The sequence below is a fragment of the Pteropus alecto genome, unplaced genomic scaffold (assembly GCF_000325575.1).
Source record: "Pteropus alecto unplaced genomic scaffold, ASM32557v1 scaffold146, whole genome shotgun sequence".
NCBI lineage: Eukaryota > Metazoa > Chordata > Mammalia > Chiroptera > Pteropodidae > Pteropus > Pteropus alecto.
The window spans coordinates 12,988,927-13,011,971 of NW_006442107.1; the positions used below are offsets into that span (position 1 = coordinate 12,988,927).

At 50.3% G+C, this 23,045-nt stretch overlaps 1 protein-coding gene across 16 annotated transcripts in view; it reads left to right on the forward strand.

The window, feature by feature from the left end:
- The window catches only part of CELF4 (CUGBP Elav-like family member 4), a 294,610-nt gene that overhangs the window by 75,044 nt on the left and 196,521 nt on the right, over positions 1-23,045 (forward strand). For all 16 annotated transcript variants that reach the window (XM_006919947.1, XM_025038707.1, XM_025038714.1 and 13 more), the window contains exon 2: positions 6,794-6,876. In XM_006919947.1, coding sequence (XP_006920009.1) covers positions 6,794-6,876 — 83 coding nt within the window. The remainder of the gene's footprint in view (positions 1-6,793; positions 6,877-23,045) is intronic.

A 23,045-nucleotide genomic window follows, 5' to 3' on the forward strand; every position in this document is an offset into this window, starting at 1 on the left:
GAATTATTGAGATGCCAGCAAGGAGCACTCCTGGGGAGAAGGGAGGAAAGAGGGAGTAAGGTCCAGGCGGAAAGGACTGAGGGGACTGGAATGGCCAGGACGGATCCTGAAAGGGGGCAGGAGGATCACCAAGTGTCTGGGCAAAGACAGGGTAGGGCCCTGTGGTTTTATTTCTCTGCCTGGTGCCAAGCCCTGCTGAGCCCCAGGGCCCATTCGCAAGGAGTTCACAGATTAGAAGGGAAGACAAGATTCACTCTTGGGGCAGGCCATGGGCAGTGGTCAAGGGCATGACCACATAAAAACCCACAGAAGGTGAGACCATGATGGCTGAGGTAGTAGGTGCTTAGGGCCTAACTGAAGAACAGGGCCAAGGAAGTGGGTCTTGAAGGAGGTACCAACCTGGGGCAGGCATGGAGGTGGATGGACATCCCCAGAGGAAGAGTGTATACATGAAGAAGTCCTCTGCAACTGTCTCTCCCACAAATATGGGGAGGGGACATCTGCTCTAGAGGCACCAAGGAGGCCACCTTTGCCCACCCAGACCATGGGGGACAGAGGCTGGATGAGGGAACAGATGTGGGCTCAGAACACCAGCAACCGTCTCTCCAGGGAGGATGGCAGAGTTCCCTCTCTCTCTCCTTCTACCCACCCCCCAGAGGTTCTACCTCAATTTCTCTGCAGCAGGGTCCACATCTATTTTATAAGTCCTCCAGGCGATTCTCAGGTTCAGCCCAAGGTAAGTAAGAACCACTCAGGAAAATGCTCTGAGGGTGTGATTTCAGGTACCATGGCAGGTCGATGAAGTGGAGATTTGGGACAGAGAGGGGCCTTCTGGACCCCTTAAGGAGATCACACTCAACAGAGAGCCCCTCCTGGACCCATGCGTCTGACTGGTTGGTGGGTTTCCTGCGCCCTTCCTGTCTCCTATCCTACTTCCGCACCCTGTCTTCTTCCCACTTCCTTCGGGCCAGCCAAGTGACTGGCCTGATGCATCTGATCTTTTATTAGAGCCCAGATCTTCCCATTCTAGAGCCACCTTCCTCTAGCTAATTCTGTAATTCAATTAGTAGGAAGCCAAGGCCTGGCTGGGGCGGGAGGAGGGAGCACATAGGGAGCCTTCCCCTCCATGATGATTACACCTCAGGCTTTAGCCCTGTTCAGAGTTAGGCAGGAAATTGTACTTCCTTCACTTCATGATGACAAGGGCCTTTTATACTCGCTCACGGGGACTTTGTAAATTACTGCCATCTCTGTGCAATTAATTCTGCTGCGCTGTGTTTTTTCCCCCACATGGGAGAGGGTACCTGCCCTTCTCAGGAATCAACAGTGTGTTTTGCACCATCATCTGCAGGCTGCCCTGCTGGAGAAGGGTGTCTGCCACCCAGCCTACACCCTGGCCTGGCAACACCCCCTCTGCTTACCTACCCACCCCCAACTCTGGCTGTTTACCTCTCCTGGCCACACCCTCCTCCTCTCTTCCTTTCTTCCTCTGCCCTCAGTGCTTCCTGTTCTCTCTTTGGCACCCCAATTGTGGGTCTCCTTCCCCCATTGCCACTGGGTTTCCTTGGTCTCCTAGCCCACAGACACCTGAGCTTGAAGCTCAGCCCTCTGTTTAGAAGTCATTGTCTCTGTCTCCATGGAGTTGGCAGTCTGTTTAGAGACACAAGACTCAAAAGTGATAAATAGGAATGGTGAGTGGGAAAAGGTTAAATGGCAGCATAAGGAAACGTGAGTGCCGGACAGTGTTCAGTGCACGCAGCAGAACTGAGAGCAGCAGGATCCACCCATGATCATTTCCCTCGTGAAGAATTTGCCAGGAAGCTGATGCCCAACGATCTTTGTCTCATCAAAGCAGGCTATGAGTCCTGTGTCCTGTCTGGCTTACCCATTTTCACCCACACCCTTTTTAGTCCATCCTCCTCTTTCGGTAAAGATTTCTTTTATCTTTAAAGTTAATTATGCAAGTGACACATGAATATATTCTGCGTCCAAATATGTCAGACAAAACAAAACAAAACAAAAAGTTAAAGTCATGGGAGACATCCCCCAACTCCACACTTCCTGTTTTCTGCATGGTGTGACCCTTCTAGACTTTGTGCTATGGTGCAAATACAGAATTGAGTGCATATGGAACTATTGGAATATGTTCCTATTGTATATTGTCGTATGTGATTTCACAATCTGCTCTTCCCATCTGACAATGTGTCTTTCCATGTTGGTACATGTAGGATCATTTCATTTTTTAAACAGCTGTAGAGCATTCCACAGTCAAAATGTGAAAACATCCCTGCTCTGATGGACCTTTAGGTGGTTTTCAATTTTTGCTATTCTAAACAGCCCCAGCGGACCCTGGCTCTCGCCTCTGTGGGCACAAATATGAGCATACTTGCAGGGTCAGGCCTGGGAAGGGAATTGCTAGTCCTGAAGGAAGGGAGAGATTTCTGTGCCACCAGCCCTACCCCAGAAAGGGTGCTTCCTTCTCCAACCGTCAGGTTCAGAACCTGGTGCTTGCCTTGTCTTCCATACTCTTACATGGGTATGCAACTGCTTCCTGAGAGAATCCCATTTCCCAACTAGACTGTGAGTTCCCAAAGGGCCTCACCAGGTATGTCTCTGGGGAACACCTCAGCACATCAATGGGAGAGTGAGCTTGACAGGCTTAGTGACTGCTGAGCTGTGGTCCCTTGCACCACCCTCACAGCTCAGAGTCCCCTCCTTAGCTCCTATGGGGATCAGCAGTGAGTGGCAGGAAGTCAAAGTTAGTTTTTCTGGGTGGGGCTTCTGGGTGCACCATGGGTCCTTACATGAGAGGCCAGTTGGTGTCCAGTGGGTGAAGCTTGGGCACCCTCTCTCCCCTAGTTTTTCTGGGTGGGGCTTCTGGGTGCACCACCCAGTGTCCTTACATGAGAGGCCAGTTAGTGTCCAGTGGGTGAAGCTTGGGCACCCTCTCTCCCTTGGACACCCTGAGCCTTCACCTCAGCCTCTGCCCCAGGCCTACCATGCTCTGGAACATTCTGTAATGGCAAACTCTACTCCTGAAGCCACCCTCTTCCCACCAAGCCACTGTTCCCCCAGGGCTCTGCCCTCAGCAAGGGAGAAGATGTGGTCCTTTCATGTACATTGGCATCAGCAGTTAATAACTGCTTATCCATATCTACCTTTTGAAAGAGCCCTTGCGAGACAACTTATCTTTCAGGTAGCCAGTCAGACACAGCATCAGACTAGCGGAAAAGATGGTTTGAGAAGGCCCAGGTGGGTTTATCCCAGGCAGCCGCTGTGTAAGGCTGGTCTCTCCTGGCAGAGGGGGAGAAGCAGGGACTCTACCTTGCTGACCTCCCTCTTCACAAGGGTTGTTTGTGTTTACACTGCACTCTGCAATTAGAGAGCTCTGCAGAGGTTGTTAATACTCATTGGCTAGTACATCTACCTATAAGCCACTGAAGGGAATAACAGTCCCCATTTATAGATGGGGAAACTGGTGTACAAAGAGAGAAATCAATAAATGACCCCTGGCTGGTAAGGATCCACCTGGACACAACTTTCTATCTGGAACTGCACATCGGCCTGTTCGGGGAGTGATCACTTTGGGGTGAGAGCAGGGGAGTGACAGTAACTGCCCTGGCAGGCACTGGGAGAATGGGCTGGAGGAAGTCTTGGGGACAGTGTCCTCCCAGCCAGGGCCACCTATCAACTCTCACAGGCAACCTCTGTCCCCCACCACTATGAAAGTCCTGTGTTCCTGTGTCCTCGGGCCTTGGTCAGCTCCCAGCAACCTCCCAGCACCATTTCCACGTTCTCCCCACCTATCGGTCCCCTCCAAAATATCCGACGTGTTCGGCATTCAATACTCTCAATAAATATGTATTGAGCTTCTGCCCCTGTTCTGGGCACTGAGAACCAACCAAGAACGGAGCCTCATCTGGGCATGGAGAGAATGCCAATCAAGGAACAAATATACAAATATCGTGTCAGGAGTAAGGGATGCCAAAGAGGAGAATAAACAGGACGAGGGGTCAGAGAGTGTGTATGTGCTGAGGAAGGGGTTACCATGTTAAATGAGGCGGTCAAGACAGGTATCTCTGAGGGGGTCACATTTGAACAGAAACCTGAGGAGCAAGCCATGCAGATACCGGGATTGAGGTCATTCTGGGAAGAGGGCACAACCAGTGCAAAGGTCTTGAGACAGAGTGTACCTGGCAGGGCTGAGAACTAGGAAGGAGGCCAGGGGGTGAGCAAAGGGAAGCATGGAATGAGGTGAAGTCAAGGGGTAGAGATGTCAAAGGAGGTTACACATGGTCTGGGGGGTCCCTTAAAGAATTTGGTTCAAAGTGCAGCTGTTAAGCTCTCTCTCAAAAAAAAAAAAAAAGTAGTGGCATAAATTCCTGGAAGCTGGACAAAAGCAACAAATTAAAAAATATATATATATTTTCCTTGTTATCCTGCGCCATGGAAACAATATGGTCATTTTTCTCCCCCACCTCCTGCCCCCCTCCTTCTCTCCCTCCTCTTTTCTCCTCCTCCTCTTTCTCTTCCTCCTCTCCTCCCTCCTCCTCCGTCTCCAAACCTGCCCCTGACCTTGTCCCGAGCTGGCTTGCCTGCGTGTAGCTAGACAGTAGCTGCCTCCCAGTTGCAGGAAGGCACAGGCGGAGGACAAGGCCAGCGAGGGGACAGGAGGAAAGAGGCCCCCAGAGAGGCAGGCAGCAGCACGAGGGACAACGTCACAGGGGCTGCTGACCGCTATTCATTTCAATCCCCTATGTGTCTCCATCAATAACCGCCTGCCATGACCAGGAGGGAGGAGCAAGGAGGAAGGAAAAGGAGGGGCAACCTGGGGTCTGGATGGGGAAGAATGAGATGGAGTGGGAGAGAGGCTTTTTGGCACTGACAGCTCTCTCCAGCCCGGGAGCAGGAGTCGGAGGTAGGGAAGACAGAGGGCCAATGGGGTGCCAAGAGTTTCTGTCTCCCAGCTTTCTCTCCCTGCTTCCCTCCTCCTGTTTCTGGGGCCCCCTCACACATAGATTCCCTTCCAAAATCTTCTCTAAAGCAAGGAGGGGAAAGGAAGCAGGACTAATTTCTACACTGCAAGAGGAGGAAAGGGGTTTCACTGGGTGGAGGAGGAGTCGGGAACTGCAGAGGACACTAGGAGCACTCTGTGCCTGGGAAAATAAGAGGCCAGAGCAAACCTGGTGGGAAGGGCTGACATTGGCACCAGACTGGAACCACCAGCCTATAAACCTTGTGTAAAGAGGGCATGAGCCATGAGGCTTGACACAGAACTTGACACACAGTGGGCACTCAGGAAACAGCTAATAAATGGCCATAAGAATGACCAAACGGTCAGCTGTGAACAGTCAAGAAAGAGAGTTGTGGTGGACTAGACCAGTCAAGGAGGGCTGCCTGGAGTAGGCGAACCTTGATCAGAGTCTTGGAAGATGGATGGGACTGGGAGAAGTGAAAATGGAGAAAGAGCTGTGCCAAGTGAGAAGACTATGAGAACAAAAGAAAGGGGGGCGGGGGGTGGTGAATACAAGTGGTTGGGAGGTCAGACAACAGGAGAGTGGAACAAGGGAGGGAATGAAAATAATGAAGCAAGGAAGTGGCCAGCCAGCAGGCCACCTTCTCTGGGGCCCTGGGTGGCTCTGGAAAGTCTGAAGCCGCTATTCCCCCACAGAACTCAAGCCTGCTATTGGCCAAAGTTGGCTTTTTGACTTTCCTTGTGGTCTCTGGCCTTGCAGGCCTCCCGAGTCACACTCAGCCACATCCTTAGGCAGAGGATGAGGCCCCTGACACTGGCAGTTTGAGGAAACTTCCAGAAAGACTCTTCCATCGGCAAACATTCTCTTTGCTTTGTCACTGTGCTTGAAAGGCCCGCATTAAAAAGTCACCCCTTGAGTTAAGCACAGTGTTGTGTAAAAATCTAGATTCCCTGGTGTTGCACTGTCAGAATCACTCCAGGGGAAACCCAGACTGAACCTTGGAGCCCACTCTGGGTCAGCTCTCTCAGTTCACCCACATGAGGAGACTGAGGCAGGACAGGAGACGTGGTCACCCAGGGAATTAGAAGCACATCAAGAGTTGGCCTCAGATCCAGCCTTGCACATTGGTGCAGTGGATATGCCCGAGAAGCTCTCTGATTAGGAGGGATGTGAAGATATCACTGCAGATGTGACAATGGCCTGGGGCAGGGACACTTGAGCAGCCCCATTCATTTTATCGGGACAGCCTGGCCTGGGGTCCTCCTTACAGATGGAGCCTTTATTTGGAAGGCCGAGAGCTCCCTCCATCATCCCTGATGAAGCAGCAGGCAACAGTGCTCCTAAGGGCTTGAAATAAGAGTTCATGGTCAAGTGCAACTAGAGGTGCTGTGGGTGAGGGGTGGAAGCTGACCCTTATGGGAGAGAGATATTGGAGTCAGAGCTTAAACAGGCAAACAGCACCCAGAGGAGGGAAGAAAGGGAGGGAGGGAGAAAGGTTGGAAGAGAAAGAGCAGAGGCACCTGAGGCACCAGGGCACGGGGACAGGAAGAGACCCGCGGGGAGAGGGGGCGTGGAGGGGGGAAGATGCAGCGTGGGGAAACTTCGCTGAGGGTGCAAAACAGAACAGCAACGCGAGGAACGAGAAGCAGACAGGAAAACGGAGAAGCAGGAAGGCTCGAGCTGGGTGTTCAGGAGAGAGAGAGGTGGGGAGAGGGACCAAGAGGAGGAAGGGGCTGGAGACTGGAGGGCGACTGGAGGGCGCGTCAATGGGCCGGGGGCGCCCCACTGACCCTCTTGGCGCTTGCTTCCCTCCCTAGGCTGCGCTTTCCTCACCTACTGTGAGCGTGAGTCAGCGCTGAAGGCCCAGAGCGCGCTGCACGAGCAGAAGACCCTGCCCGGGGTAAGTGGCGCCCGCCGAGGCGCGAGCGACGGGCGCGCCGACAGGGGGCGACTTCTGGAGGCCGGGCTGCGAAGCGGCGGGCATGGGGATCGCGGGCCGGGGCGCGCGCCGCCTGCCTTCGCTCGGGAGCTCTCACCCCTAGAAGCCGCGAGGCGCCGGGCAGCGGCGGGGGTTCGTAGGCGCCGAGCTCAGACCTCGCCAGGTGGCCTCCGCACTCCGCGGTTCCGGCCCAATGGAATCCCAGGCGAGGGGTGAACTTGGCCTGGCCACAAAGCTCGGGCGGGGCTCCTCCCCTGCGGATCTGGTCTCTCCTCCGCGCACTGCCGGTGCGGGCAGCCCCGGGTGAGAACGCGGGGGTGCCTGGCCCCCGGAGCCCGGAGTTGCCTCCCCAGGCCCCGCGGGGCCCCCCGTGGTGGGGCTGCCGAAGCGCCAGCCGATCATTGTCGTCGGACACCGGCTGTTTCTGGGGTGGGGGCCAGGGCGGGAGGGGGCGCCTCCCCATCCAGGCTCGGCGCCGCGAGTGAGATCACCACAGTTTATTTAAGGAGCCAGCCCTCGTCTTTGATAAACTATCGCGCCTCAGCCCTGGTTTATAGCTTCTGTGCGGGGGAGAAGAGAATTATTTATGGCCCCCCTAACTGGGTGTGATATCAGCCATGGCTATTATCGAGGCTAGTTCATCACCATAAAATAAGAAGTGTTCCTCGGGTCAAGGGTCTGTGCTGTATCTCCCATGGGTTCAGAGAGATGGGGGGAGGGGGGCTGAGATATACAGCTCGCGGAGTATCTAAAGATAAATAGAAAGATGTGAGTGTTTGTGGGCATAATTTTAAAAATGTATAAATATACCGTGTTTAAACTGTATTATGCAATGGCCACTGCAGGGAAGCACGTGTGTTCTATATGTATGCTCACCGATGTTTACACATGCATGTTTACATTCTTACAAAGCAAAACGTATGTAAACACACGCTTCCATTTCTGTCCCACAGCAAGAAAGGTTAGCCAGGTAGACAGAGAGAAATGCACCCCCTCCCCCGGCGGTGGCAGTCTTTTCTTTCCATCGCAGATCCTTCTTTACCCGTTTAGGGGTGGGGAGGGCCTTGCTTCCATTAAGACAGCCTTTGTATTGTATTTTGGTGTTTGTGATTGCAAAGCACGGGGCTGAGTCACCTTAATAACATTCCCGCAGATGCAAATGTATGGAAATCGTGCACCACGCCGGTTTTTGTGTTGAACCCGGCTCTGGCACGGTGGCCATTCCCCAGTTGGTTTTTAGTGGCGGCTACATGCACATATATTATAGTAATTACTTTCTGGATGCCCTCTGTAAGATGGCAGAAATATGCTCCACATCGCCCCATGTTATGCGCGAAGCATAAAGCCATATTGTAAGATAATCAAAGGCTTCTGAGAAAGGTTTGTGCTGATTAATAAAGTGTTTATAGTACTTTGTTTTGGGGGGAGATTGTGATAGATATTTTAAAGCCACCCAAATCGAATAGAAAATAGCACATTGTTATGGGAGGCCCTTCATCAGCTTGAGAGAGATTGCTAGGGAGTTTTGTGATGGCTAAAAGCTGGGAATTAGATGGGGAAACAGAAAGGGAAGATGGGAGGGGGAGGCTTAGGATTTCGAAGGGGGAGAGGCCTGGGACTGGGGAAATTTCAGTAGCAAGTGTGGATTGTTCGGGATCTAACATTAACTTGTAGTTGTTTATTTTACATATAATAGAATAGCTAAATGATGGAGTGTATTAGTTCTTTAATAATTTATAGAAATACTTTGATGTTGCAGTAATTACATTAAAGGTCACATATCAAAGGTAATTTGGTTGAGCAGCTGTGATGGTTTCTCAGAAGCAATCAATACTACTGTCCGTGGTGCTGATTTCACCAAGGGGCCTGCCAGATTAAAGAAGGCTTATTACCAGGCAGAAAGGCCCAGGGGAAATCAGGAGCACATTGGAGCGAGGCTCCAGCCCCCCTTCCACCGATAATTAACACTGTTCCCCATAATCTGTGCTAATCCTTCATACTGGGAGATCCAGTGGCATTTTTCTGAAATCACAAAGAAGAGTTGGGCAAGTTTGAGAAAAAGGACAAAAAGAAACATGAATGTATGTTGGGAGATGGGAGGGGTGAGGAGAGAGTCCAACAATGGAACTAAAACATAGCCTAGAGTCCCCTTGAAGTGCCTGGAATACCGTCCTTTCTTCAAAGGCCTCACAGGGAGACTCATGGCCTCAAAGACCTCATCACAATTCTCAGGGCAGGCACAGCCCACAGTGGGAGGGACAAGGAGAAAAGACAGGATTGCAGCTTGAACTTCCCAAGGCACATTGTCCCTGCACAAACTCACATGGAGACAAACAAAAAATAAAATGACCAAAAAAGAAAAAATTACTCTTTAAGGTGGAGCCATTTAGATGCCAGAAAACAGGCTGGCATTATTATTGTTTGTTGGTTTTCTCTTTTGAGATCAGAGAAAGTATACCACTAGCAAATACAGGGACAGGATCAAGCAAAATGTTTTCATTCAACCAAATAATGGGTGTTTCCACCAACTGAGGCTTCGCTCATGGCTGTCTGTTTGGTTGCGGGGCAGAGAGAGACCTCTTCTGGTCCGCGGTGACCACAGTAGGTACCCTGGTGAGTGCACTCTATGCCTGACTTAGGAGAAAGAAATTGAAAAAAGAACCTGGAAAACTGGTAACCTCAGCAATTTAGGCACTTTTCCAGACTTCAAAATCCATTAAAGTCAATCCATTAAAACCAGCCCTTCGCTTTCACACTGAGGAGAGAAGGAGGGGAGAAGACAGTGCAGGCGGCCCATTCTGTTTCTTCCCCAGCAAGTCACAGAGCCTAGCATCCTGTTGGCAGCAAGGAAAACAATCCCCTTGTGGTCATGCACACACACACGCACACACACACACACACACACACACACACACACACGCACACCCACCCCACCACCACCACCCCAACCAAAACAACAACAAAGACAGAACTAGAGATACCACTCACAAGTGTCTACATTTGGGGACTGAGAGGCAAGCTGACATGTCTCTTGGGATCAGTGGAAGCTCAAAAACCAGACCACGAGTATGTTACCTCATTATCTTATTTTATCTTCACGACTACCCCATGAGGAAGATATCATGATTATACCCTGTACATGAGCAGACTCAGGTTTAGAGAGATTAAATAATTTGCCCAAGGCACACAATTAATAAATTGCCAAGCCATCACCAGCACCAGCTCTGCTACCGAAACCCAGGATACCCACCTCTCCTAAAGCAACACTGGTTGCTTGAAAGAGGACCCAGATGACTATGGGGCACAGAAGTTTCTCAAAGGTTTTGTTCAGGATATGGGCAGGGAGGGAATGAAGAGTTGGAAGGAAGATGGGTGTGTTGGATGGGAGCACTGGCATGAGAACTAGCCTAGAGACAAGACACGCATGACAGGTCAGGATCCATGAGTTCCCTGGGGCCTGAGAGTGCACAAGAGGCCTCTTAGAAGAATTCTGTTTCTTAAAATAGGTCCCTGCTGCTTAGTCCCAGCTCCCCCTGCCTTTGGGACTCTGCATGGAATTGTCTTCCAGGAAGAGCCCATCTGTTTCCCCAGTTAGGAATGTAGGGACTCAGAGGAGAGGCTCTGATTAGAGAAAACGGGGCAACATAGCCAGCAGTGGCCAGCATTCTGTTTCTCTGGCAGCAGAAAGGGCTCCTCACCAGGGCTGCCGCAGGGAAAGAACTGGGTCCAGTTAGCAGGAGACCTAGAAGCAGAGAGAAGTGGGAGCTGGCAGAGGAGAGGGGAGGAGAGGGAGCAGGCAGGGGGAGGGAGAGTGGGAGCTGTATCTGCTTGGTAAACATTAAAGTTCCAATTCACTAGTTAAAGATTGGCTTTTGTGCCCTGACTCTGGCAACCTGAGAATATAAAGCAAACGAACACACTCCTCTGGGCCGTCTCCCACCCCTACCCCTCTGTTCAGCCCTGTAGACTTGCAACATCGCTGCCATCACACCTCCTGACTCAGGTCACCGCAACTCAGGACGGGTCATTTCCATGGAAATTCAATGTGACCTTCTTTGAGTTTATCAGGAAAGATGTTAGAATGGAAAATTAAAAAAAAAATGTAAAAAAAAAAAAAAAAAAAAAAAAAAAAAAAAGCTCAATTGGGTTTCTGGCACCGCTATCTCAGGGTGTCTCTCCTTTCCCCCCTTCCTGTCACTTTCATTTTCCTAAGTCCCATTTCGTCTTCCTTTTTTTCTCTTTGTCTCTCTTTTTTCTTTATGCCTCTTTTCTCTCCCTTCTGGTCATTTTCTTCTTTCTCTTTCCCCCTCTCACTTTCCCCCCTTTCTTATTTTATCCTTTTCACTTGCCTTTCCTGCCTCTCTCCTCTCTTCCTTTCCTCCCTCCCTCCCTCCCTCTCCTCTGCCCAGCCCACTGCTACTTTGACACCCACAGAGGCTCTCGAAGGACCTCCACCAGCTTTTCTGGGGCTCCCCTGATGAGGCCCATCTCCCTCCTGACAGCCTTGCCATGGGAGGATCCATCTAATTTTATGTACAACTGTAAAGATGAATGATAAGTAGAAAGGATGCAGGCAAGAACAAGATGAATAAATTATAAAGGGCAAATGATGACAAGACAGGGGTCCCCAGAGACAGTGATATGATAACAGAAACTAAAGGCGAATTTATGATGGATGTAGTTAGCATGTACGGAGGCTGTTAATTCTTCAGGGTAGTTTTACAACTTCTGGTGATTGGCACAAAGTGTTTCATTTTAGAGATGCGGTGTATTTCCACTTGCCTGTCCTATAGGCACAGCGTTGGGTTTTGTCTCTACATGGCGAGCCTGGGTCTCATCAGCACATGCATCTTCTCTCTCAGCCCCGGCCACCTTCTGAGTCTCTGCTTCAGATGGTGACGTCACAAAACAGATTCCCACACACGTCAAGCCCCCTAGTCCTGCTGTTTTTCTTCTTGCCGAGTGTGTTAGTTTGGGGGCTACAGTAATGAAGTATCACAAACCCAGGGTGGGGAGTGGGGCTTAAACAACAAGAATTTGTTGTCGCACAGTTCTCAGACCAGAAGTAAAAGATCAAGGTGTAGGCAAGGTTGATACCTACTGAGGGCCGTGAGGGCGAGTTCCCTGCCTTTTTTCTCATTTCTGGTAGCCTCAGGCATTCCTTGGCTTGTAAGTGGTACTCTTAGGTTGTCATATCATCTTCTCTGCAAGCTTATCTGTCTCTACGTCTAAATTTCCCCTTTTGATAAGGACACCAATCATATAGGATTAGCCCCCACCTTAATGACTTTGTCTTAACTTGATAATCTCAAAGGACCCTATTTCAAATAAAGTCACATGCACAAGCACCAGGGGTTAGGATCCTACTTTAACATCTTTGGGAGGAGACACAATTGAACCCATAACACTGAGAAATGGGCAGCCCTATAGCTCTTTTATGGCAGAAAGATAAACAGTTTTCAACAGTGTTTGAGTCTCGGGGATAGGGAGCTGGGGTGGGGGAAAGGGTCTCACCAGCCCTTCCTCTGACTCATGGTTTTTTTTCCCTCTCTTGGGGAAATGATTGAAATACCTTCCTTCTTCTCCCTTATTCTACAAAGAGAGCTATTCATCTGTCCGTTTAGGGCAGTGGTACTCAACAGAGAGGGATTTTGCCTCCCAGTGGACATTGACATTGTCTGGAAACACGACAGGCATCAAGTAGGAGGAGGCCAGGCTGCCACTAACCACCTTACAATGCACAGGACGACTCCCACAACAGGGAAGTATCTGGCCCCAAATGTCAGCAGTGCCAAGATGTAGAACCTTATTCTAGGGCCAAGCGTGGGCGGAAAAGGCACAGTGAGGCCTGGGAAAGGGCTTTCTTCTCTCTTACTCACTGGTTCTCACTAACTTGGGGGACAAGTCCAAGAGTTCCCATAGTGTTAGAGGTGGGAGGTGGCTCATTGAGGGGCGCACATTCAGATGGTGTAAGCACAGAGGGCGCAGTGGGCAGCAGAAGAGGACAGAGCCAATCTCCAGGCATTAGAGGTCATTTCTGGTCGGCCATTCCCACACACTGTGGGCCAGATTTGGTCCAAGTGCTGCCAGTTTTAGCACCAACTTCCAGCTCAGTTTTCTCATTTTACCCACATGGAATCTGTGATCTCAGTGAAATGAGCTGAGAGTTTGCTTGTGACAGAGCTGAGACCAGAACCCAGGCCTTGGCAGCCTACCCATGTATGAAGTTTCTCCAGTCCTTTCCTTCAGAAGAGTCCCCATCCTGACAGGAAACAGATCTGGCAGACGTTTGTCTGATTTGCCAGCTCCTCACCATGTGACATAAACCACGCCACTGATAGAAGGGCTGGGGGGACAGGAACCCCTGCTGGGCCCATTATGTAGACAGGAACACCAAGGTCCCAAGGGGGAAGTCAGAAATGCTTTAAATCCAGAGACGGAGGGCCAGATGGGCAGAGGCTACATCTGGGGCACCCTCAGATCTTGCCTCTCCTCTTCCACACCAGTCCATGGCCCCAGCCCACCTCCCACTGCTTCCATCAACAGATTCTTTAGCCTCCTTCCCATGAGACATCTCAAAGTCCTCCTCGTGCCCAAGGCTTTGCCCACACGGCCCCTCTTCCCTAAACTACCCATTCTCCTCTTCCCTGCCCCTATGCACACTGGCCTGGGTAGAAAGGCATTTTCACTTTTCAGGCAAGTGACTCTCAACTCTCACAGAGACATCTTCTCTACGGCCCCCATGACAGAGCCCAGGCCTGGCTATAGCCTATACTCAGTAAAATCCCTAACTGATGTGTCCGAAAGAACCAAAGAGACTCTTTGTCCACAATCATCATATCTAACTTGAAAGAAATAAATAAGAGTCCATGTGAGATAATGGACAGAATTAGGCCAAGGGCCACGGAACCTGGGCTCCAGGTCCAACCTGCCCCAAACAAGCCCTGTGACCTTGGGCAAAGCACTCAGCTTGGAACCTCCCTGGGCCTCCACCTTCTAGACTGTGAAAGAAGGCGGTGGTACTGATCGCCTCTGGAGTCCCTTCTAGCTCTGACATACTTTAAAATTCTAAGAATAATAGACTTGGCATTACTCAGATTACTTAAGACGACAGAAAGAGGAGGGGAGAGTGGGAGGGCAAGGAAGCGTTTCCTGCTCTCCATCGCCCGACTCCAACCGTGATGAGTGCAGTAAAGCACAGGTCAGATGTGTCTCTCTAACACAGACCAGCCAGACTGCCCGTTCCTGAGGACCAGTTATGGGGCAGGACTGCAGTGAAGAGCTGGCTCTCCAAAGGCACATCCACCCCTGCCCCTCAGCCCAAGACTTTCTCCTGCTCAGGTTTTATTTGGAGGAAACCAGACATTTCACAACTTTCTTGAGCACTTGCCCTAGTATGGTTTGGATCATGGTTGTCATCACCTGAGTCGGCAACAACAATGTTTGCAGATTACCTGCCCTGTGCAGAGTTCTCTGTGGGAGGTGGGGTGTCTGGCATCAGAAACAAATCAGTGAGACACAGCCCCTTGCTGAAGAAGCTTACAATCGGGTTCGGGAGGCAAGCGTGAAGACAGCTCACAATCCAGAAATATCTTTAGATGCTGAAAAATGGTAGTGATGGGAGTTCCCAGGAGTTGAGATGAGAGAGACTTTGTGACAAACTAAAAGTGCCCTAGAGAAGCCCACACTACCACAGTGGCCTCCTGCTCCCAGACTCTAACTCCTCTAATGCATTCTTCATTAGGATGGCCTTAGTTATTATAAAGATCTGACCACCTGAATACCCTATAGGCTTCCTGTCATCCCCAAGAATCAACTGAGGGGCAGACTCCTGGCTCCAAGCCCTCCAAACCCATGGAGCTCTTGCTTAAACACATCGCCTTCCTTCAGGCTCCTCTTTTCCATGTCATCCCCTCTGCCTGGACAGTTCCTAGTCATTCTTGGAGGCCAAATCCAATATCACTTCCTCTGTAAAAACTCCTGGCCCCCTCTGAAAGCTTTTCCAATCCCCCGTGGCACCTGGCACAGCCTATCAGGCCCACGTGGCTCAGTTAACTTGACTTTTCACCTTTTGGAGTCTCTGACCCTAATGCTTTCCTGTGCCTGGAGCTGATTCAGAGCAAGGGTCGACAGCAAGGGGCTTCCTGCTCATCTACCTTGTTGGCCTTGTCACCTCCCACCGGCATCGCAACAGATCCATTCTCGTGGCTCCTCTCCCATCCACATTACCTCCAGGCCTCTCTAGAAAGTTTCAGCTCAGCTCACACTGCAGGGTGACATTTGGAAAGATGAGGTCTCACTTTGAGGTCGTGCTCATAGGAAGGAAACGCTGTGTAGAAGGTGCTATGGCCTGGGCAGTCAGTCACAGCTGGCATGGGCGTGTGTCTCAGTGGGCGATGACAAGAGTGAGGAAGTTTCCCTGCACACGTGTATCAGCCAGAGATGGTGTCCCAGGCTGTTCGTGGACCTGCCTTTGTGAGTCCAGGGAAGACTCTTAAAGGGTCTGTTGACCTTTTATCAAAAGATAAGCTGGTAAATGGAATGTCTGTGTGAGCTCCTGCTCCCACATGGTTATGTTTTAGGATTGGAGGTATTTCTTATAGAGAGCATGTGTATGGATGAGCAGAGAGCCAGGCGTCTGTGTTGTTGACCTGCATTGTTCCTGGATGGTGGGCTGCCATGTCCCAACAAAAATGGACAACCCTGGGTAATGATGGCAGAAAGCAGTGTGGTTTTTTATTTTTCAATTCGCGAAAACAATTTTTGTGAGGTCTCTTAGGGTCCCAGTTTTTTGTGGTTCCAGTGTGCGCTTTGATCAAAGGCACCTGTGGTGTTCTCGATGAGACCAGTAGGGGGTGCCAGGCAGGCGGCTTTCTCTCCTGGTGGCTGAGTGAACACAAGGCAAGTGAGCCTGATGTGCCCAACTCCATGCCCAGCACAAAAGAGGTAAAATAATGCCAAAACACTTCCTGTCCGTGGAGGACCCCAAGAAGCTGGGTGATTTGGGACAAACCTACCTTTCAGGGCCTGTTTCTTAATTTTATGATGAAAATCTTACATGTAAGACCCTTATGTGCTGTGGATTACTATAAATAATCCAGGTATCATTATGAATGACAAAACAATGATGTGAGTGTGGATGGCCTTGGGGTCCTTTGCCACAGTAAAATCTGGTGACTCCTAATTCATACATGAAATAATCACAGAACATAAAAATATGAAATGGTCAAATGTGTAACTCGGAATATATGTCTCATTACATTTCAGAAGAGGAAGATGACGGTTAGCTAGAATGACCAAAAAGGGCTCCACAGAGGGGAGACAAAGTCTAGGAGAGCGTTAAGAGAGAAGAAATTGGAAAGGTAATAAGGAGGGAACCAGGGAAGTCCCGATTTTCCTCCCAGAGTTAGGGATGAGAATAGGGAGGATGCAGTTGGAGGACGGAGCAGAACTTTCTCACAGTGCTGCCCTTCAAAACCTCTGGCCCTTGCAGCCTGCAGGCCCCAATCAACTCCAAGCAGATGAGTCACCAACATCCTGCTCACTCCAGACACAGCTTCAGGCCCCAGCAATTCCCAACTTCCCTCCTCTGTGGAAAGGCCTGCCTCCTCCGCCCACCCGCCACAGCCCTCCCCAAGGTTCAGGACTTAGCTCCAAGCCTGAGCTTTCCTCCAGGAAGCTCTCCTAGGCTGCTCTAACCTACATTCTTCTTTCCTTGTTTAAACAAGTTCAACAGTACCAGAGGTCCAAACCCTGGAAAACGTGTGGACCTGGGACCAGCACATCAGCATCACCAGAACGCTCGTTAGAAAGGCGGTTTGGGCCCCACCTCAGACTGCCTGAGTCATGTCATTCAGACTGTACCCCACCACACTCTAATAAGATCCCTAGGAGATTCACGTGCACAAAATGTTTGATGGCCACTGGCCTAACTTTAGGCTTTAAAATATATTGTTTTAGTTTGAGTGCTCCCAGAAGAAGACTCTAGACAAGCATTGGAATGTGCCAGTGGCTTCTTTGAGTGGTGACCCCAGGAAACATGAGGAAATAGTGGGAAAGTCCAACAGGAAGGAAAAGAAACCGATAAAGCCACTGCGTTTTCAGGCAGACCAGCTCTCACTATAAGTGCTTAATCTCACTGGGGACTCTAGACTGGTGTGCATCACAGTCCCCAGGGCCATCCCCACAAGGGCAAGGGAGCTGGGGTATTTGTACACCAGTTTCCACCAGTCTTTGGTTGAGGATGTGTGCAGGGACCATTAATTTCCCAGCTCTTCTGGCTTGTGCATGGGTGGCGAATGGGCTCCATAGCCAGAGAAAGCCCTCAAGCAACAAATGCAGTTGCTGGCCATTGGAAATCAGGCCACTGTCACTACAGTAAGGTGACCAAGGGCCTATGGGCAGGGCACTGCCTGCATCTGCTTCAGATCTACTCTGACTCCAGACTTCTAAATAGAAGAGCAGTTAACAGAAGCCATGATGACTACTATGTAACTGTGGGCCAGACACTGCACAACTATTATGTCATTTATTTGTCATGAAAGCATCGCACAGGCACTCTCAAGGAAGCATTGCCAGCACTATCCTATGGAAGAGAACACTGAGGCGAATGGGTTTGCTCAAGGCCATGTAGCCAGGGGGAAGTCTGGCTCCTGGACTCATGCTCCTTCCACCACATCCTGGGGCACCAACCTTATGGAAGACCTGAGCTTCACGGGGGCAGAAATGGTGTTATCTTCCTCAGTCCCTGTCGCCCCTAGGCTAAGACTAATCTGCTGTCATGGGGAACTCTGCCATGATTGCCAGGGGGCCATGTGAGGCAGGGCAGTGGCCCTTCAGGTGTCACCACCCCAGAACTGCCTTTGGCTTGGAGACATCTTGTTCTGCATGGACATTAGAATCGAATTCCAACCCCAGCTCTGCCTGAACCCGTACTGTGTGCCCTTAGGAAGCTACTTAACCTCTCTGAATCTTTGTTTTAGTGACTACTCTGTCAGTTAGAAATACATTTTGTTGCAGTGGCTTTGACAAATGGAGCTTTGGGTTTTTTGCATATTACGGAGTCTGGGATCTGGCGTTGGTTCAACAGCATGATCATGTCAGTGTCAGAGTCTCTTCCCTCATGGTTATAAAATGGCTGCCCCAGCTCCATGCATTTTATCCACAATCAAGCAGAGTAAGTACAGCTTTTTATCAGGAATGCAAAAAATATGCCAGAGGCCCCTCCCCAGTAAACTTCTGTGTATGTTTCATTGGCCAGAACTGTGTCACATGACTACCCTAGCTGCAAGGGAGGCTGGGAAAGAGGATATGTTGCTAAAAACAGACATATATCTGCCACGATCAAAACAGTGCTTTAGTTAGTGAAGAAGAGGGTAGAAGCCAGTAGAGCCTGCCCTACCAGCCTTATAGAAAGGAGTAGAGGTCACAGAAGAGTAAGCCGGGCAGAGCAGCAGCCCCACTCCACATGCAGGCAGTATTTGCTTTCAGTTCAGATCATGACCCGATGCTAATATGAGGAGGCTGAGTCAGAAAGAGTAGTTTCACAGTGTGTTCCAGAGATATTTCTTCAACATAGCATTGCTAACTCAGCACATCTATTCTACTACTGACATGGTTTCTAATTCCATGGGATTCATACTGAGGGATGAAGATTTCCTCGCTTTAGGTACCATATTTTTATCATCTGTTTCTTGAATTTCTATCCTCTGCCTCCATATGTGTCTTAAATATTAAAGAACCAAAGGCCACCGTGCCAACAGACAGCTGTCCCGTGTCACAAGCATTCCGTTTCCCCACTCTCACTTGTTTGGGACGACTGCAGTGGTGGATGCATACTTTCTGAAAGTGGTCTGGCCAGTTTTTCAGGGCCAGCAACATGGTGACAAATTTACTTTTCAGAGACTGAAGCACAACACTTACAACCTAGCGTAAGAGGGTATGAAGTGAGGTGGCTGTGCTCCGTGCAAAGCCTGCCTGAGAAATGAGAATTGACCCTTGTGATAAGCTTCAGCTTGGTTGGACTGAGAGCTGGAAAAGAAGAGGTCAGAGATGGCTCCAGGGCTGGCCTGTGCTCCTCTCTGCTCCCCAGGCCCTCTATCCTCGCCTCCAGTAGCAGCATGAGGAAGGCCTGCAAGCCCTCCGCACCCCCCAGTGACATGGGCTGTCCCAAGAGGTGGTAAGTCACAGAAGTGTTCAAACAGAGTCTGTGGGTGGGGGGAGGACAGTGCAGCTAATTCCTACATTGGACCAAGTTGCTTCTAGAAGTTGAGCCAAGATCCCATGATTTTATTTATATTTTACTTATTTCTCCACATCAAAGCAATCTCAGTATTCCTCAGCCCCTGGCCAAACCCAGCTGTCCTGTATTCCCCAGCCTTGACCCAGGAGGAAGTCCTCATGACCACTCCGTCCGTCCCCATCTCTCCCCTCCTGAAGACCCTCAGGTCCTAGAGACCAAGCCCACCATGCTACTGGGTAGTCTCAGGCCCCAAATTCAGCCAATCCAGCTTCGCCACTCTGAGCTGCGTGGTCTTGGGCAAATCACTTCCTTTCTCTGTGTTTCTGTTTCTTCATTTTGACCCTGGGGTGCCAACAGTGCCTTTATCCAGAGCTGTTTACGCATAGCATGAAGTGATGCGTGCAAAGCGCCATGCACCCTGTGGAGACATGCAAAATGTGTGATGGTCCTTCCACTGCTGCTGCTATTACTACAGCCATTTTCTCTACCCCAGAGGAACGAGTCTCCCTGGCCCTGGCCCATCTGCCATGGTCTGGAGGACAACTCACCCATGGGCACAACAGCAAGACCCCAGCTGCATAGCCTAGCACGGGGCTGGCCACATGGGGAAAGGGACAAACCCCGCTGGATGGAAGTCGAGTGTGGGCTTGGCGGGAACCTCCTGGAGGCTGCTGATCCTCTGTCTGCTAAGGTCAGCTTGTGCTTAAAGAGAGTGGTTTGAGATCACCACTTTATGACCCTACAAGACGTGTTAGCTAAGTTTGTCATAATGGTTCACACAATCCCAACATGAGACCTACATACCTCTCTCTCCAACCCTCTGTTCACTGGCACCCACCCCTGGAAGCTGGGTGAGGGGAGCCCAGAAGATTTAAAACCCTAACCAGTGAGAATAGAAGCAGAATCACGCCCTGACACCCACGTGGTTGAAGATGGTCCAGGAGGCAGGCCCTTCAAGGCCAGGTGACCCAGGAATCTGAAATGAATATGTATTTGGCCTCTCCCAGCAGCCCTGACAGCTGGCAGCCAACAGCTGGGACTGCTCAGAGCCTGAGAGAAGGTTTTTAATTCAATTCATAAGTGTTTCCTGAGCCCCCACCAGGAGCATGGCCCTGTGCTAGGTGCTGCTTGGCAGGTGGAAGCCAGGAGAGGCCGAGGACCCTGCTGCTCCTTGGCGCTTTCCCTCCTGCAGAGGAGAAAAGACATACATGCCAAGCAATTAGAGGACAATGGATTGAGACTTTGGACTGAAATTTAGAGCTCTGAGTAGTCCAGGAGCACTGCAAGTCAGGCACACTGACTGCCTTCCATGAGCTATGCCACACAGGGCACTGGGGGTGCTGTCCTTGGAAGGATGAGCAGGATTGGGTGGGTGAAGGGGACTAGAGACAGCATTCCAATGAGCGTTCGCAAAGGATGGGGAGGGGCAAGGCTGTGAGGGAGACTATACTGCTGGAATTCAGGGTGCTCAGAAAGAAGTTGGGAGATCTCACATTAGAGGAAATTTGGAATCTGAACGGGGAAGGTCTCTTTTCTTTTCATGCTTGGGAGCCATTGAAGCTTCCTGAGTAGGAGAGTGACAGCCTCACTGTGATAAGAAGCGTGGTCTGGATGGAGGAAGGCCTGTGCCAGTCCCTCATCAGGAATGGGAGTGGGGAGAGTGGAGAGCCTTCTGGAGTCTCCCTTCACTGAGCAGCCTCGGTGGCAGAGGTGGCACACTAGGAGTGCAGGCTGGCAGAGGCTACTCGGTACTGGGAAAGCCTGCTGAAGGAAGATTTAGGGAAAAATTTGGCTTCCTCTATGATCCTGCAGCTGATAAGAGGAACTTGACACCCCCTCCCCCAGCCACTAGGAGGACTTTCCTACCCAGGAGGGTGCTGGAGAGGTTTCCTAAACCACCTGATTGCATGTCAGAGATATTCTAAGACATTCAGATTTATAACACATGCAAAAAAAGAGATTAAATCTCTCTCTCTCTCTCTCTCTCTCTCTCTCTCTCTCTCTCTCTCTCTCTCACACACACACACACACACACACACACACACAAGCATGAAGTCAGGGCATGACCCGGTATCCATATGTTACAAATGCTCCCCAAGTGATTTCAGTGCTCCTCCAGCTCTGGGATCCTGGAAATCCCAATCTCCGTCCAACGATGTCTGGAAGCCTTGATTTAATCTGTAAATGGGACTCTTCTCTGCCATTATGTCTCTCTCCCAAAGGCCAGAGAACCTCAGAAACTAGAGTGGGACAGGTCCTTAGCATCATCCACTCTGCACCACACACTCCCCCCCATTTTGCAAGGGAGACTCAGAAGCCCAAAGAGGGCACACAGCCCAAGAAGGTTCATAGACAGCTCTGCCAAGATGTCACATTTGGGTCCTGTCTCATTTGCAACACGACCTTTATCTCAAAGAGGCTCCTTGACTGAGAAACCCAGTAAACACAGTCTAGTTCAGAAGAACTGGAGAGGACACTCGCTTCCATTAGCACCCACATTATGAGGTATGCTCGGTGCAGTTTTATTACTTTTGAGTAGACGATCCGACAGTGCTTCCAGGTTAATGCCCCGCCAAGCTGCTTTAATGAACAGATACAAAGCACGTGTAATCAGCACAGTGATGGTGTGACAGTAGCAGTAAGCCACTTGCAATCGCTGTCATTCCTTAGGTAGGTAACATATTCCCGCAGACAGTAATGTTGTCTGCACTATATCTTTGCTGATCAAAATTTTTTACGCCATAGATTTTGCAAAGACTGACTTCTCCTGAAGTCCAAATTACCCGCTCTTCTGACTTGTTGGGTTTGAAATTTATAAAGACTTCAACCAATTCCTTAAGTAGTGAGCATCTCACAGGTGGAAGGAACTTGTCGTGCGTTACAGCACCTTCAAGAAGTCTCCCCTGATGCAGTGAACCCCATTTTCTAACACACCCGCAGGGTTTCACTGGGGAATATCCTGTATTGTAAAGTGGAAAAGTAGACTGAATCCCACTGACACCCCTCACTCTTCTCAAACCCCATGGAGCTTTGTATTGTTCTGAACGCTTCAGCCTGCACCCTGCTTGGGGCTCCTTATCACTTTCAACCGCTGTTAGATTACCGGGCAAGAACCTGAACTATCACCATTAGTCCAAGGAGGCAAGCCCCCTACCTGGCTGCTGCTTGAGCCCTCCCTGCTCCTGCCCACAGGTTCTGGGAAGATAGTGTGTGCCATCTTCCTCTATTCTTATTAAACGATTTATCTGGGGGAATTTAATATTTTCTTTTAGGATAAACTGAGCTAATGCGATGTGCTTGTTTTAATTTGCGAGGTTAACTGATCTAATTATCTGCGGCGTTCAGTTAAATCCTTGTGCCTGGGCCGGCTGCAGGTGTGGGCTTTGAATCCTGCCAACAGGAAATCTCTTAAAACGGGCTGATCTAATGCAGCGGGTCTGCTGGTATGAAGGATTTTCTAATAATGCGTGAATTTATTAACAGCCAAAGATAAATAGAGGATGTATTTACATTAAACAAATTCACAAGGAACATCTGCTGCTTCCCTACCACCCCCCCTTTCAACTCACGTCGAAGTCTGTGCCATCCAGGTTGAGTCCAGAGCAGCCCCGAGGGGCTCCTGAGACTACAAGTAGTTCCCCTGAGACTACTTCCTACCAGAGGGAGTTAGTCTGGCAGAGGTTAAAGACCTGCCAGTTTAGTCGCCGCCAGACAAAGGAGCCAGTGATGCTGCCCAGGTCCCTAAAAGATGATGCGCCTTGGGAGTCGAACAGGTTCCTTCCTGCAAGAAGGAAAGTGATGGCCCCGTTGTCCCTAATACGGGAAGACGGTCCTGGAAAACTTCCTTTGGGGCAGAGAGCTACAATCCCTGGGGTGAGAGGGATGTCCA